This window comes from Clupea harengus, chromosome 1, assembly GCF_900700415.2.
Source record: "Clupea harengus chromosome 1, Ch_v2.0.2, whole genome shotgun sequence".
Classification (NCBI taxonomy): domain Eukaryota; kingdom Metazoa; phylum Chordata; class Actinopteri; order Clupeiformes; family Clupeidae; genus Clupea; species Clupea harengus.
The window spans coordinates 19,304,825-19,319,824 of NC_045152.1; the positions used below are offsets into that span (position 1 = coordinate 19,304,825).

General features: G+C 47.0%; 1 protein-coding gene across 2 annotated transcripts in view; it reads right to left on the minus strand.

The window, feature by feature from the left end:
* baiap2l1b (BAR/IMD domain containing adaptor protein 2 like 1b) overlaps positions 1-15,000 on the minus strand; it is a 51,226-nt gene that overhangs the window by 17,632 nt on the left and 18,594 nt on the right. For both annotated transcript variants that reach the window (XM_031570110.2, XM_031570118.2), the window contains exons 7-9: positions 1,710-1,862; positions 1,155-1,310; positions 489-588 (exon numbers count right to left, since the gene is read on the minus strand). In XM_031570110.2, the coding sequence (XP_031425970.1) occupies positions 489-588; positions 1,155-1,310; positions 1,710-1,862 (409 nt within the window). The remainder of the gene's footprint in view (positions 1-488; positions 589-1,154; positions 1,311-1,709; positions 1,863-15,000) is intronic.

The following is a 15,000-nucleotide window of genomic DNA, read 5'->3' on the forward strand; positions in this document are numbered from 1 at the left end:
CACACACACACACACACACACACACACACACATGCATTTCAAATCAGTGTGCAGTTAAGCATTCAGCATTAAGTGCCTCCACATTAATATTACAGCATTCAGACCTGGCCAAACACATCATTACAAGATCTCTTCAACATAACACTGTTGTTATGCAGCCATGACACAGGCACAGTGCAGCCTGGGAAACTTCAAGAGGGGAAATGCTTGTTTTGTTGTTGTTTATTCTTCTGATCGATACATTCCAATGTTCACGGATGAAGAGTGTTATAGGTTAATTCCACAACTTTTCATGTGCGATCGAACAAGACGGTCCGCTTGAAGAACTGGACACGTGGATCTGGATTACTGAGGACCACTGAGGATCTTTAAAGACCACACTGGACACGTGGATCTGGATTACTGAGGACCACTGAGGATCTTTGAAGACCACAGAGAATCACTAAATGCAGACGGCCGAGATCACCGACAGAAACAGGCAGCCTTACCAGTGGAGCTCTCTTGACTGGCAGTGTCATGGCTGAACAGGTTGGCCAGCGGGCTGGTTTGGGCCTTCAGTGATGGCGCTGGCGGCGCGTCCGAGTTGTTCTGAGAGAGAGAGAGAGAGAGAGAGAGAGAGAGATTAAAAGAATCAGTGAGGAGAGCAGCTTTCATAGACTATGTGCAATGATGGTGGAGCTGTTAGCTCTTAGCGCTAATATTCCCCATGCATCACCATGCAGCACAGCTGACACAGGGCAGGGAAGAGGTAGCATGCAGCAGAGACAGGGGATAAAGGACAGTATTAGCGACAGCATCAAGTTCATCAAGAGTAACAGCATCAAGCTCATCAAGAGCAACAGCATCAAGCTCATCAAGAGCATAATCCCAGACACAACAGCCACTCTAATGCTTTAGCACTGTGGCCATAATCACAGACACAACAGCCACTCTTATGCTTTAGCACTGTGGCCATAATCACAGACACAACAGCCACTCTAATGCTTCAGCACTGTGGTCATAATCACAGACACAACAGCCACTCTAATGCTTTAGCACTGTGGTCATAATCACAGACACAAACATTTTGGTTCCAGATCAGCAAGAAGGTACTCCTGCTTAGCGACATGATAAGATTGTAGAACCACTGGGCTGGTCTGTGGTTCTGGACTCACCCTGCTGTGCCGCTGGGTCTGGGGTGAGGGCTGCGGGGTCATGGCCACGGGCGTGCGCACGCCCTCGATCATGGACACGATGCCGTCGGGCATGTTGGTGGCGTCGCTGCACTTGTCCTGCCAGCTGGTCAGCTTCAGAGTGAGCATCTCCTTCGACTGAGACAGAGACAGAGACATCAGCCACAGATCAGCATCAGGGGACACCCACTGGGACTCCAGAAATGGAAGTAAGTACTGACAATATGATCCCTTTTATGAACATAGCAAGATTCTTCCCATTGTATTTAGGTAACAGAGCAACTGACTGCCAACTGACTGATCAACCTGACTGTGCCTGCATCAATTAATCAAACAAGAAATTGATCTTTTACTAAACAGAATGTTTATATGGCTGACAGTCTGATCACATTGTGTGACTGATCTCTAGTCAATATTCAGTCCCTTTACAGTCACAAAGTTAATCTCAAAAGCAGTCACTAGCATTGATCCCAGTCTGATCAATATGCATTCAATCTGAGAGAAGAAGGCCTCATTCATCGTCTGCTGGTCTGTCACCTTGTCGTGGAAGCTAGCGGTCTGGTCGGACAAGATACAGTGCTTGTCCACCAGGAAGCAGAAGCGCCTCTTCTCCTCCAGCAGGGCCTCCCTGCAGCCGTCGGCGATGAACCTCTGCATGTCCGACTGTCTCTGGGTTAGCGTCTCCAGGCACTGCCAAAACAATACACACACACACACACACACACACACACACACACACACACAGAGACACAGACACACACACACACGTCAGAGTGCTCCCAGCAGCAGCCTTTATCTCCCACACCACACGCGTCCGCAGAACAGGAGGAGGATGAAAGGGAACAGACAGAACAACAGATCTGAGCAGCACCAGATGAGAAAGGCCCGTCAGATAATGTTATCACAGTGGTCAGAGACAGGACGGCACATCCAGGGCAGAGGGAGGTCATAGACAGGACCGCACATCCAGGGCAGAGGGAGGTCATAGTGGTCAGAGACAGGACGGCACATCCAGGGCAGAGGGAGGTCACAGTGGTCAGAGACAGGACGGCACATCCAGGGCAGAGGGAGGTCATAGTGGTCAGAGACAGGACGGCACATCCAGGGCAGAGGGAGGTCACAGTGGTCAGAGACAGGACGGCACATCCAGGGCAGAGGGAGGTCACAGTGGTCAGAGACAGGGCAGCACATCCAGGGCAGAGGGAGGTCACAGTGGTCAGAGACAGGGCAGCACATCCAGGGCAGAGGGAGGTCAGAGGTCAGCCTGATAACATGATTAGAGAGGAAACATCCCACTGTATCTACACCCCAGAGTGAGACTCTGTACACACACACACACACACACACACACACACACACACACACACACACACACACACACACACACACACACACACACACACACACACACACACACACACACACACACACACACAGAAACACACACACACATACAAACACACAAACACCCACACACTGCCCTGAAACATAACAGTCAGTGCTCTTGTGAGTTAAAACTCATTCAGCAATGCAGTTCAGAATCGCAACTACAACCATTTTGTATCTGCGGTGATGTTGTAGGTAAATAGTGTTTATCATGGAGTATCATGGGTGTGTGAGTATGTTTAGTGGTGTATTTTCGAGGTAAAAAGGTCAAAACAAAAGGATGAGATAAGTCCATGGTTTTTCAACCTATACACCATTTTTTCAGAAATATATGTGTATGTGTGTATTTACTTAGTAGTTCAAACTTAAACAGGATAAAATACGTGCCTTATTGTTGAAGTTATCCTGAAATGGCCTACACAACACTATTATATTGCTGTCCAGTTTGCCAAGTGATTCTCCTTAACTTTAAAACTGACCTCATGTTGAGTTGAAGGGGACTGCAGAATAAAAATGACTCATTCAATCAATTTGAAAAGATAAGATGACTCAGTTGTCAGTGTTGGATCTGTGTGTCCACCACAATGAGTAAGCCTGTGGGGGGCAGGCACAGTGTAACGGGCTATCAGTAGTGCCGCACGCCCATACACACATACACACACAGACACGCATGCACTCAATCAGGTCTGGTTAACTCCAGTCCACTAGGGAGCAGCGAGGGGTCATTGAAGGCACTCGGCAAGGCAGGGATAAGAGAAGGAATGTGGGAGCTTGTGTTTGAACTCCATGCTTTTGACACCTGCTTTTGTCCTTCACTTCTCAAGGTAATCCAACCTTTCCTTTTCAGTTGAACTGCTGCAAATAACTGTATATGTTCTAACAACAAGCAGACTGGTTATTGAAGTGTTACTTTGTTGAAGGGTGTTTGTGTGCGTGTGTTTAGTGATGTTTGTAGAGTGTGATTTGCACATGGTTGTGGGCAACTGATGATGATAGCCTGTCTTTTATTGTAGCCTGTTTTTATGGATATTTAATAAAGGAACTCCATGCTTTTGACACCTGCTTTTGTCCTTCACTTCTCAAGTGTAAAGGACCTGTTTGTACTAGCCCAAGTTCCCCTAGGCTTGAGGCTAGTAACAGGCAGTAACGGGCTATCAGTAGTGCCGCACGCCCATACACACATACACACACAGACACGCATGCACTCAATCAGGTCTGGTTAACTCCAGTCCACTAGGGAGCAGCGAGGGGTCATTGAAGGCACTCGGCAAGGCAGGGATAAGAGAAGGAATGTGGGAGCTTGTGTTTGAACTCCATGCTTTTGACACCTGCTTTTGTCCTTCACTTCTCAAGGTAATCCAACCTTTCCTTTTCAGTTGAACTGCTGCAAATAACTGTATATGTTCTAACAACAAGCAGACTGGTTATTGAAGTGTTACTTTGTTGAAGGGTGTTTGTGTGCGTGTGTTTAGTGATGTTTGTAGAGTGTGATTTGCACATGGTTGTGGGCAACTGATGATGATAGCCTGTCTTTTATTGTAGCCTGTTTTTATGGATATTTAATAAAGGAACTCCATGCTTTTGACACCTGCTTTTGTCCTTCACTTCTCAAGTGTAAAGGACCTGTTTGTACTAGCCCAAGTTCCCCTAGGCTTGAGGCTAGTAACAATTGGGGGCTCGTCCGGGATTCTTGCCGTGTAGGAGCCAGTTCTGAGGAAGATGGCGACATCTGAGCCACGGCAGGTACTCCAATGGGAAATCCACAAGAAGCTACTGCAGCTGAATGCAAGTCAGCTGTATCAGCTAGCTGCAACTCTGGACAATGAAGACGACGCTGAACTTTCGAAACTCTCTGAACCAGGCTTGTTTTATCACATTTCGGATTACATAAAAAGTGAGAAACTACAGGACCTAGAGGATGCAGGCATGTCACGTCTACTCCATCTGCAGGACACTGTAAATGAAATGACCGCCACTAATCCATCTGCACATTCAAGATCATCCTCGCCTACAGACATTCCGGTACCTCAAATGCACACCACAGGCAATGAAGATACAGACAGTCACACACCACCAACACATCATGTCTCTGTAAACACTGGTGGTTTAAAGACACATATTGATCAGGTTGTTAGAATTACTGATGTAACAGCTCTCTTGCCTCGTAGAGAATTTAAAATCCAGGGTGGGCAAATTTCAGATTCTGGGTCAGAAATATCATACACCCATATTGGTAAACAAATTGATGAGGCCATTGAAAATGGGATCACAGAGTCTGAGATTGTACGAGCTGTATTGAGGGTAACCAAAGGAGGTCTTTTTAAAGAGTACCTTACAAACAAAGATCATTTCACTGTAATTGAGCTGAAGAAGGTTCTTAGGACCCACATTCGGGATAAAAGTAGTAGAGAGTTGTTCCAGGAACTGAGTAATACCAAACAGCAAGACCGGGAAACCCCTCAACAGTTTGTGTATAGAATAATGGCCCTTAGGGAACGGGTATTGCTTGCAGCAGAACAGAATGATATCGACTTTAGTTATGACAAGAAATTAGTGCAAGGGGTTTTCTTGCACACACTTTACCAGGGCTTAAGTGAAAAGAATAACAACATCCGGCATGACCTTAAACCATATCTCGCAATTCCCCAGGTCAGTGATGAAACCATCTTAGAACAGATAACCAGGTTGACAAGTGAAGAGGCGGAGAGGGCAAAGCGATTTTTATCTTCCACAAAAGGAAGGCCAGTCACAGTCAGTGCTGCCCAGCATCCTGGAGATGCAATGATTAGCTCCCCAGCACAGCCATCCATTGTATCTGAAGTTAGAGCGAATGCTGTCGCCATTACCGAACTGTCAGCCCAAGTATCTGCATTGACTAAGAACCTGGAAAAATGTATCCCCTACAAGCCTGACCGGTCAAACGTCCCCCCAATGGTAGCTTCCACTGTGCAATCCCAGAGAACATCAAGGAATGGAAAATGTCAGGAATGCCAACAAAATGGATATGATTCCTGCAGCCACTGTTTTCGTTGTGGACAGAGTGGACACCGTGCTGTAGGGTGCTTGAACAGGTCAGGGTCGGGAAATGGGAGGAGGTCATGGGAGAGGGATGGCCTGTGACTTGCCCCAATTCAACGTCCCTTCTTGATTGTAGCTCTGCCAACACGGACAGCTCAACCATCTTACAAACCTCTCTCAAAACCCCTTATGTTAAACGGACAGCCCAGCTCATTGGAGGAAAATGTCTTGTGTTATGCTGTATTAATGGGGTGAAAACTGAGATGCTGTTAGATACAGGGGCCCAAGTGAGTGTTGTGGGCAGGGAGTGGGTGATGAAGAACTTGCCATATACAGATATCAAACCTCTAGAGACTCTACTCTCTGAACCTCTTTATGTTACTGCAGCCAATGGCTCTAGCATTCCATTTGATGGCTGGATTGATGCTCATTTAGATATCCTTAGTTCTAGTCAGGGTAAAGCATCCATTCAAGTCCCTTTCCTCGTTGCACAGAGCAACCTCAACTACCCCCTGCTTGGAGTCAATGTCATTGTGGAGCTTATTCGGGAAAACATTGCAGGCCCTCTCAATTTGAGTGTTCTCTTAAGTGAAGCTTTAAACTTAAAGGTTGACACTGCAAAAACAATTGTTTCTGTTGTCCAAGAGGAACCAGTGGAGGAAAGGTCACAGGGCTGCCTCCTCATGACAGGAAAGAGAGGCCTCATCATCCCAGCTGGCCAAGTGTGGGGGGTGAGGTGCAAGGTGCGAAATTGTCTTGAGGAAAGAACAATGTGTTTTGAGCCTGCCATAGAAACAACTTTGCCCGAGGGACTAGAACTGTTCCCAGCCATCATGGAAGTGCAGGGTGCTTACGCAAAGCATGTAACCATCCCTATCCAAAATTCAACTCAGCATGATGTATTTCTCCCCCAGCGGGCAGTGTTGGGCCATCTAGAGAACGCCTGCACCATTCTCCCTGTGTTGACCCCGCAGCAGAATCAAGGCATTCCCCTCACAGTGACCTCAGCTACTGCCCAGCCCAGAGTACATGATCTTGCTGAGAAGTGGAACCCTCCAGTGGACCTATCCCATTTAAGTACAGAGGAACAAGAGACAGTTAGGCAAATGTTGTATGAGGTGTCAGATGTGTTCTCTACAGGAGAGGGTGACATTGGGTGCGTTCCGTCTTTACAGCTGAAGATTAATCTTAAGGATGACACCCCAGTACAAAAGCGCTATAATGCCATACCAAAACCTCTTTACACGGAAGTAAAGGCCTATGTGCAAAACCTCTTAGAGCGAGGGTGGATTAAAAAGTCCCATTCTTCATATTCATCCCCTGTTGTTTGTGTTAGAAAAAAAGACTCCAGTTTGCGCCTCTGTGTGGATTTCCGAGAACTTAATCGCAAGACCATTCCTGACCGGCACCCCTTACCCCGTATCCAAGACCTCCTTGACAACTTAGGGGGGCAGTCTTGGTTCTCCCTTCTGGATCAGGGAAGTGCGTATCATCAGGGATTTGTGGATGAGGGGTCACAACACTGCACTGCTTTCAGCACGCCATGGGGGCTTTATGAATGGATCAGGCTTCCATTTGGATTAAGTAATTGCCCAGCTGTGTTCCAGAGGTGCATGGAGTCCGTTCTTGAGGGTCTACGAGATGATACTTGCTCTCCGTACCTTGATGATGTCCTTTGCTATTCTAAAACCTTCTTAGCACATGTGGAAGATGTCCGGAGAGTGCTGTGTCAGCTGAGAGCCAGTGGAATCAAACTGCGACCCAATAAGTGCGACCTCTTCAAACGGCAAGTTCGTTATGTGGGCCGACTGGTGTCTGGGGAAGGCATCCAAATAGACCCCAAGGATTTGGAGGCAGTGACTCAGTTCAAGGAGAGGAAGCCGACAACAGTAGGGGAAGTAAGAGCACTCCTGGGCTTTCTGAGCTATTACCGTTCTTTTATTCAAGACTTTTCCCGTGTGGCCAGACCTCTGTTTGAACTTCTGCAGAATATGGAGTGGGGCTCAGGAGTAAGCATTGCTCAGTCAGAAAAAAAGAAATCCAGCAAACAATTGCCATCAAGAACACCGGTCAGGTGGACTGAGGAACATAGCGCTGTTGTGGGCCGGATTGTCACCATGCTGACCAATCCACCAATTTTGGCTTACCCTGACTTCAACCTGCCCTTTGTTCTCCATACCGATGCATCGAATGAAGGGCTTGGTGCTGTCCTTTATCAACATCAACAGGGCAAGTTACGGGTGATTGCTTATGGGTCCAAGTCACTTACCCCTGCAGAACGGAATTACCATCTCCACTCAGGAAAACTTGAATTCCTTGCCTTAAAATGGGCCATTTGTGACAAATTTCGGGACTATCTCTATTAGAGTTTACTGTCTACACAGATAATAACCCTCTTACTTATATCCTGAGCACAGCCCGATTAAATGCAGCTGGGCACCGTTGGGTGGGCGAGCTGGCCGACTTTAACTTTGATATAAAGTATCGTCCTGGTAAAAATAACATTGATGCTGACACACTTTCTCGTTTCCCTGTCTCACTTACTCAGCACATTGGGAAGTATACAGAAGTTTTGTCTCCAGAGGTTGTAACAGCAGTGTGGCAGGGGAGTATGGTGGCCAAAGAGAAGGATGTGCCATGGATTGCTGTTCTGCAGCTGACCGCTGACAATGAACAGGAACCCCCAAGTTCAATGATCATTCCACCCGAGGATGTAAGAGGTGCACAGCATGAGGACAAGGCAATTGAGGAAGTCATGAAGTTGAAAAGCAGAGGGAAAAATCCCACCAAGACGGACAGAGAGAGTGTGTCCAGTGAAGCCCGAAGGTTGATGGGGGAGTGGAGCAGGCTCTTCATACAAAATGGGGTGTTGTACCGACAAGCTGGACCGCATAAGCAGCTGGTTGTTCCAACTAAATTCAGGCCCCTTGTTCTAAAATATCTGCATGATGACATGGGCCATGTGGGTGTTGAGAAGGTCCTTCATCTGATGCGAGAAAGATTCTATTGGCCATATATGCAGCGGGAGGTGGAGGATTATGTCCTGAGAAGGTGTGCATGCATTCAGCAAAAACATCCCTCTATGCGAGACAAAGCACCAATGGGCTCCATCTCCACAAGTTCACCTTTTGAGTTAGTTGCCGTTGATTACCTCCATCTGGAACCAAGTAGTGGTGGTTATGAGTATATCTTGGTCATAATTGACCATTTTACACGCTTTGCCCAAGCTTATCCCACTAAAAATAAATCTGGCAAAACAGCTGCAGAGAAACTATTTAATGACTTTATCCCCCGTTTTGGTTTCCCGGAAAGACTCCACCATGACCAAGGTCGTGAGTTTGAAAATGGGTTATTTCAGAGGTTAGAGCAATTGGCTGGCATCTCGCACTCTAGAACAACCCCGTACCACCCCCAGGGGAATCCAGTAGAAAGGCTAAACCGCACCTTGCTCCAGATGCTCCGGACCCTAAAAGAGGAAAATAAATCAGACTGGAGGAACCATCTGCCTCACATTGTTCACGCATATAATTGTACAAAACATGACTCAACAGGGTACTCACCATTCTATCTCCTTTTTGGGAGGTCACCCCGGTTGCCAGTGGACTTAGTTTTTGACCTGAACTCTACTACTGAGAAACAAACAAAACAAGCCTTTGCAGAGAAGTGGGTGAGACGAATGAAGGAGGCCTACTACATTGCCTCTAAGACCAGTCAGAAATCATCTGAGAAAGCGAAGCGCTACTATGATCGTGGGGTCAAGGGGGTCACACTTCAGCCAGGTGACCGGGTGTTGGTACGAAACCTGTCAGAGCGGAATGGTCCGGGGAAACTCCGAAGCTACTGGGAGAAGACCATCCACCGGGTCGTCAGCAGAGTGGGAGAGGTGGCCAGCCCGGTGTATAAAGTCCAAGATGAAAAGGGAGTCAAGCGTGCCCGTGTCCTACATAGGAACCTGCTCTTACCAGTCAGCGACCTCCAGCTGGATGTGGACATCCAAGCCGGCTCATCAGTGCACCAACGACCGGTGAGGAAAAAGAGACCCCATGGAAAGAGGGACTCTGACTGCATGAGCCAAAGTGACTCAGATGAGGGTGAGGAAGAAAGCTATAGTTTGCGTCCTATGCCCCATCGTATCATAGACGTTAGAACGCAGCCTGGCTCATCTCACTCAATGAATCAACCACACAGTGGTCATCTAACAGTAAGGCCTGCAGCAGCAGAGTTTCAGCCCCCTGCTCCGCCAGTGAATCAACCACACAGTGGTCATCCAACAGTAAGGCCTGCAGCAGCAGAGTTTCAGCCCCCTGCTCCGCCAGTTAATCAGCTGGAGCAACCTGGACAGATTCAGGAAGTGCCAGAAGCCTGTGAAACTGTCTGTGATGACCCGGAGGGTGTGGAGCCAGTGCAAGAGCAGGAAGAGCTCGTCCTGAGAAGATCGGAACGCACAGTGAGACCAAGAGAAATGCTCACCTACCAAAGTCTGGGTCAACCATCATACCAACATTTCAGACCTGGAGTCCAGGCAGTAACATATCACCCCCCTTTTCAGAATGACCTGTTACCATATCCCGCTTATCTTGCATGGCATCCCTATTTGAGGCCAGTCTTGTGGGGCTATTAGCACTGGGTAGTGGCTGTAAGTGTGTAAGAGGTCAGGAGACCTCCTCTAAAAGTGGGGGAGAGTGTAACGGGCTATCAGTAGTGCCGCACGCCCATACACACATACACACACAGACACGCATGCACTCAATCAGGTCTGGTTAACTCCAGTCCACTAGGGAGCAGCGAGGGGTCATTGAAGGCACTCGGCAAGGCAGGGATAAGAGAAGGAATGTGGGAGCTTGTGTTTGAACTCCATGCTTTTGACACCTGCTTTTGTCCTTCACTTCTCAAGGTAATCCAACCTTTCCTTTTCAGTTGAACTGCTGCAAATAACTGTATATGTTCTAACAACAAGCAGACTGGTTATTGAAGTGTTACTTTGTTGAAGGGTGTTTGTGTGCGTGTGTTTAGTGATGTTTGTAGAGTGTGATTTGCACATGGTTGTGGGCAACTGATGATGATAGCCTGTCTTTTATTGTAGCCTGTTTTTATGGATATTTAATAAAGGAACTCCATGCTTTTGACACCTGCTTTTGTCCTTCACTTCTCAAGTGTAAAGGACCTGTTTGTACTAGCCCAAGTTCCCCTAGGCTTGAGGCTAGTAACATCTACACAAAGACGTGTAAACTCAAGGCTACCAGTCCCTCTCCAGATGCCTTGGATGACTTGTTTCTCCCATACAAAACAGTACCAAGAACTTTAAGGTCCATGTGACTTTCTGGCTATTAGCTATTTGTAAATGTCTTTAGGAAATGCCATAACAGAAGTCAAAGACTACACTAATGGTGGAGGAAGCTCCTTGATCATCATGCAAGTTTATGTCCCAACACAAGGTTTGACAGTTTCAATGCACAGCATTCATCTGCATTTTAGTTTTTCTTAATTACGTAATATGAGGTAAACCAGGACCTTGAGATATACTGTATAAAGGCCAAAAACATAAAATAGACTAGCTGTTATCACACCCTGTTATCACACCCAGATTAGGCCAGCGTGCCTGAAAGAAAACCTAACAAACTTTCCTTAAATCCCAGAGGCACCTTCTTTATAGAGAAGATTTTGTGTTCTGTGTTCTGTGATCTTCTGTATAGCTTGGGAGTTGCTTTGCTGCATCTGGTTCTAGGTGCTTTCAACACATGCATGGCATTATGGCAGATAAATCAGCCATTCTGGATTGCAGTGTCCAGGCCAATATCAAAGAGCAATCTCCACCAAAAATCATCTGCCCAACAGCATGGCAATGATCCCAATAGACACTTCAAAAAGCACTGAGGAATGTTTCAACACAGGAGGGTTCCCAAGCGGCCAAGAAGGAGTCCAGATCTGAAATCCTTTAGAAAACTAGAGATTTCTGAGAAAAGCAGCTGGGTAGAAGTGCTGTTCAAATCCGGAGGATGTGAGTACGTTTGAACAGGAGGAATTAACTAAACTTGCGGTGGAATTAAAGACACAATAACCTTAATGACGCTACAGGAAAGCGCTTGATTGCAGCAACTACTATGCATGATGTCTAGGGTGGCAATAATTTGAATGTAATTTTGTTGTATTTGTCTTAAAAATATACTGTCAATACAGATTACTTTATCAATTTTGTTTATTGACATAAGGAAAGAAGCGCAGCAGATCAAAACCTTCTCTCTCTCTCTTTGCCTGAGCCACAAAACGGATGCTAAAAATCATGAATGGGTTTGGAGAGTTTTAGCCACATGGCACAGTGTGTCACCTCCACTGGCTGAACTAGTGGGGCAGGAGCAGGTCATGGTGAACTTCTGACCTCAGAGGTTAGAGACTTAAAGTCCAAGGGTCAAGGTTGTTACGGATGGGTTCAGGACGGCCTAATCTCTATGGGATTACTACTGAACCTAGAACTACTCTTAGTGAGAACGCCCATATTAGAACAGAAGTGTATCGATGCTCTGTGCTCTATTTTAAGGCAACACTGTTGCCTTAGCGACACACTGGCCAATAAAGAGCAGAGGCGGTTCTAGCTTGTATGGTGTGCAGACTGGTTTTATTATTATTATTATTAATAATTATGGCGGTTCTACATTGTATGGTGTGCAGACTGGTTTTATATTATTATTAACGATTTTGCACAAACCAGAAAAAACTATTTGTCTGAGAAACTATATATTCACAGTATTATGAATAAATTGTGGTTTATTTGGTAGGATTTCGTAGTGTGACTGATTCTACTTATATTCGCTATTTGATCGATTCCCCTGCTCCCCCTACCTGGGGCTTCCAGTGGGGAGACCTGAGGTCAACCTCCTCCTACCCTCCTTCCCATCTGCTTCTCCTGGGTGGAAGACCTTCCCAGGCAGTAGCCTGCCCAGCTAACAAACTGGAATCAGGGGACCCACTCCAACAAGGTTAATTGGCCCACAAGGTGACATGACATCATTGACGGGAGGTGCAAATGAGCGATAGAAAACCGGTCGCCAATTGTCACCTTTCTGATTTATTTTGTGTGGGCGCCCGGTGCAAGATGCCATCCTGGGCAGCGCCCATGTCGCCAATACCTAGATTCACTACTGACAAAGAGTCAAACATCTCCAAGGGCAGGAGAGGAGCAGGCCTTTGATTCACCACTGATGAAGAGTCAAACATCTCCAAGGGCAGGGGAGTGCAGGCCTTTGAAGGCTCTGCAGGCACATTCAGTCTCAGAAGAAGCATAGGATATTTTGATGTTTTTGTCGCCTCTGAAATCACAATGCCCTTTTGTGAAGGACAAAGTTCCAAACCCCTCAAAACACACACACACACACACTCACACGGTTGTCATGAAAAATAATGGAGAAATGGGGAGAAGTGCTCGGTGATGGGACCACTTCTCTTTGCCATTTACACCACTTCGCTGGGCCCTATCATCCGCTCGCATGGTTTTTCCTATCATTGCTATGCCGATGATACTCAACTGTTTCTGTCTTTCCCTCCTGAGGACACCACTGTCTCGGCGCGGATCTCGGACTGTCTTGCTGATATATCCACATGGATGAAAAACCACCACCTTCAGCTGAACCTGGCCAAAACGGAACTGATGGTCTTTCCAGCCAAGCAGGCCATCCACCACAACATCAGCATCAATATTGACTCCTTGTCTCTTGTTCCATCCAAAACAGCAAGAAACCTCTGGGTCATTATTGATGACCAACTGACTTTCACGGACCACATTGCCTCTGTCTCTAGGTCCTGCCACTTTGCGCTATTCAACATCCGCAAAATCAGGCCGTACCTAACCCAGTATGCCACCCAGCTGCTGGTGCAAACCTTGGTGAATTCCCGCCTTGATTACTGCAACGCCCTCCTAACGGGCCTGCCGGCTTGCGTGGTGAAACCACTACAAATGATCCAGAACGCGGCGGCGCCTCTGGTGTTCAACCAACCGAAGAGGGCACATGTCACCCCGCTTCTTATTGACCTCCACTGGCTGCCTGTAGCTGCTCGCATTAAGTTCAAGTCACTTATGCTTGCCTACAGAGTGCTTGATGGTTCTCCTCCCACCTACCTAAATGCTCTTGTAAGGGCAAATGTTACACCCAGGATGCTGCGCTCTTCTAGTGAGCGTCGTTTGGCACTGCCGTCTGTGCAAGTACGGCAGTCCAGACTATTCTCATTTGTAGTTCCACGTTGGTGGAATGAACTACCCAGCACTACCAGAGCAGGGGCGTCCCTCTCTACCTTTAAGAAGCTTTTGAAGACCCAACTCTTCAGAGAGCACTTCCCGTCCTAACTGGCACTTCGACTAGTGCGTAACTTGCAATTACAGCAGTTACATTTCTGCACTTCTTTCTTTCTTTTTTATTTCATTTTGTTATATTTCTTATGTAAAGTAGTATTTATTTATTGTTACACCAGGTTCTATTGCTCGTAGCTTGAATATTCTCTCCCTTGTACGTCGCTTTGGACAAAAGCGTCTGCTAAATGACTAAATGTAAATGTAAATGTAAGTGACTTCTGCACTTTTGCTAGGTTTTTGGGTTTCAGAGAGCCTCTCTCCAACATTTCCTCTCCGTCTTTCTCTGTTCTTTTCACTCTCTCCCCTCTCCCTCCTCCCCTCTCTCTACCTCCTCCCTCCCTCTCTCTCTCTCTCTCTCTCTCTCTCTCTTACCCAAATCTTCTTCCTGGTCTTTTGAGAAAGGAACAAAAGCTCCACCACAACAAAACATTATTTTTTTCGCACTGAAGCACTTAACAGGTAGGGTGGGGTCCTAGGGCCTCCTACATAAGCTAGTAATGTTGAAATTCAATCTCTAGACTAGATGTTGTGCGGTGGCCTCCACATGGCCCTCGTACACCCCCCCCACACAGACACTGCCCCTCTACAGAGAGCTTCTCTGGGCCGATCAGAGTGTTGTCTGCTGGGTGCAGGTGGTAGTTTTACTTGGCCCCTTAGTAAACCAGGAAGAGCCCTGGGCAAACTAACACAGCCTGGAGCACCAGCCCACTTAGAGAGAAACGCCCTGGGCACTTTCAACATCACCTCTCTTTCTCTTTCGCTCTCTCTCTCTCTCTCTCTCTTTCACTTGTCTCCCATGCATAATGCCCTTTCCTCCTTTTCTCTTTTTCCATCCTCCTTTCTCTCTTTCTTCTTTCTCAAGCCCACACTTCCTCCAGTCAGGTGGCTTTGGGAGAGAGCGAGGACAGCACATGCATTTTCTATTTGAAAGGAGCTTTTGGGAAGCTCACTGTGAATGCACTCACACACCTCGCCTTTTCCAAGGACAGACACTGAAAGATGAGTGTTATGTGTGTGAGGATCGATGAGGGCAGAGGGTGTGGTTGGGGCTGGGTAGAGGAGTGGATGGGCTAATCACAGGCA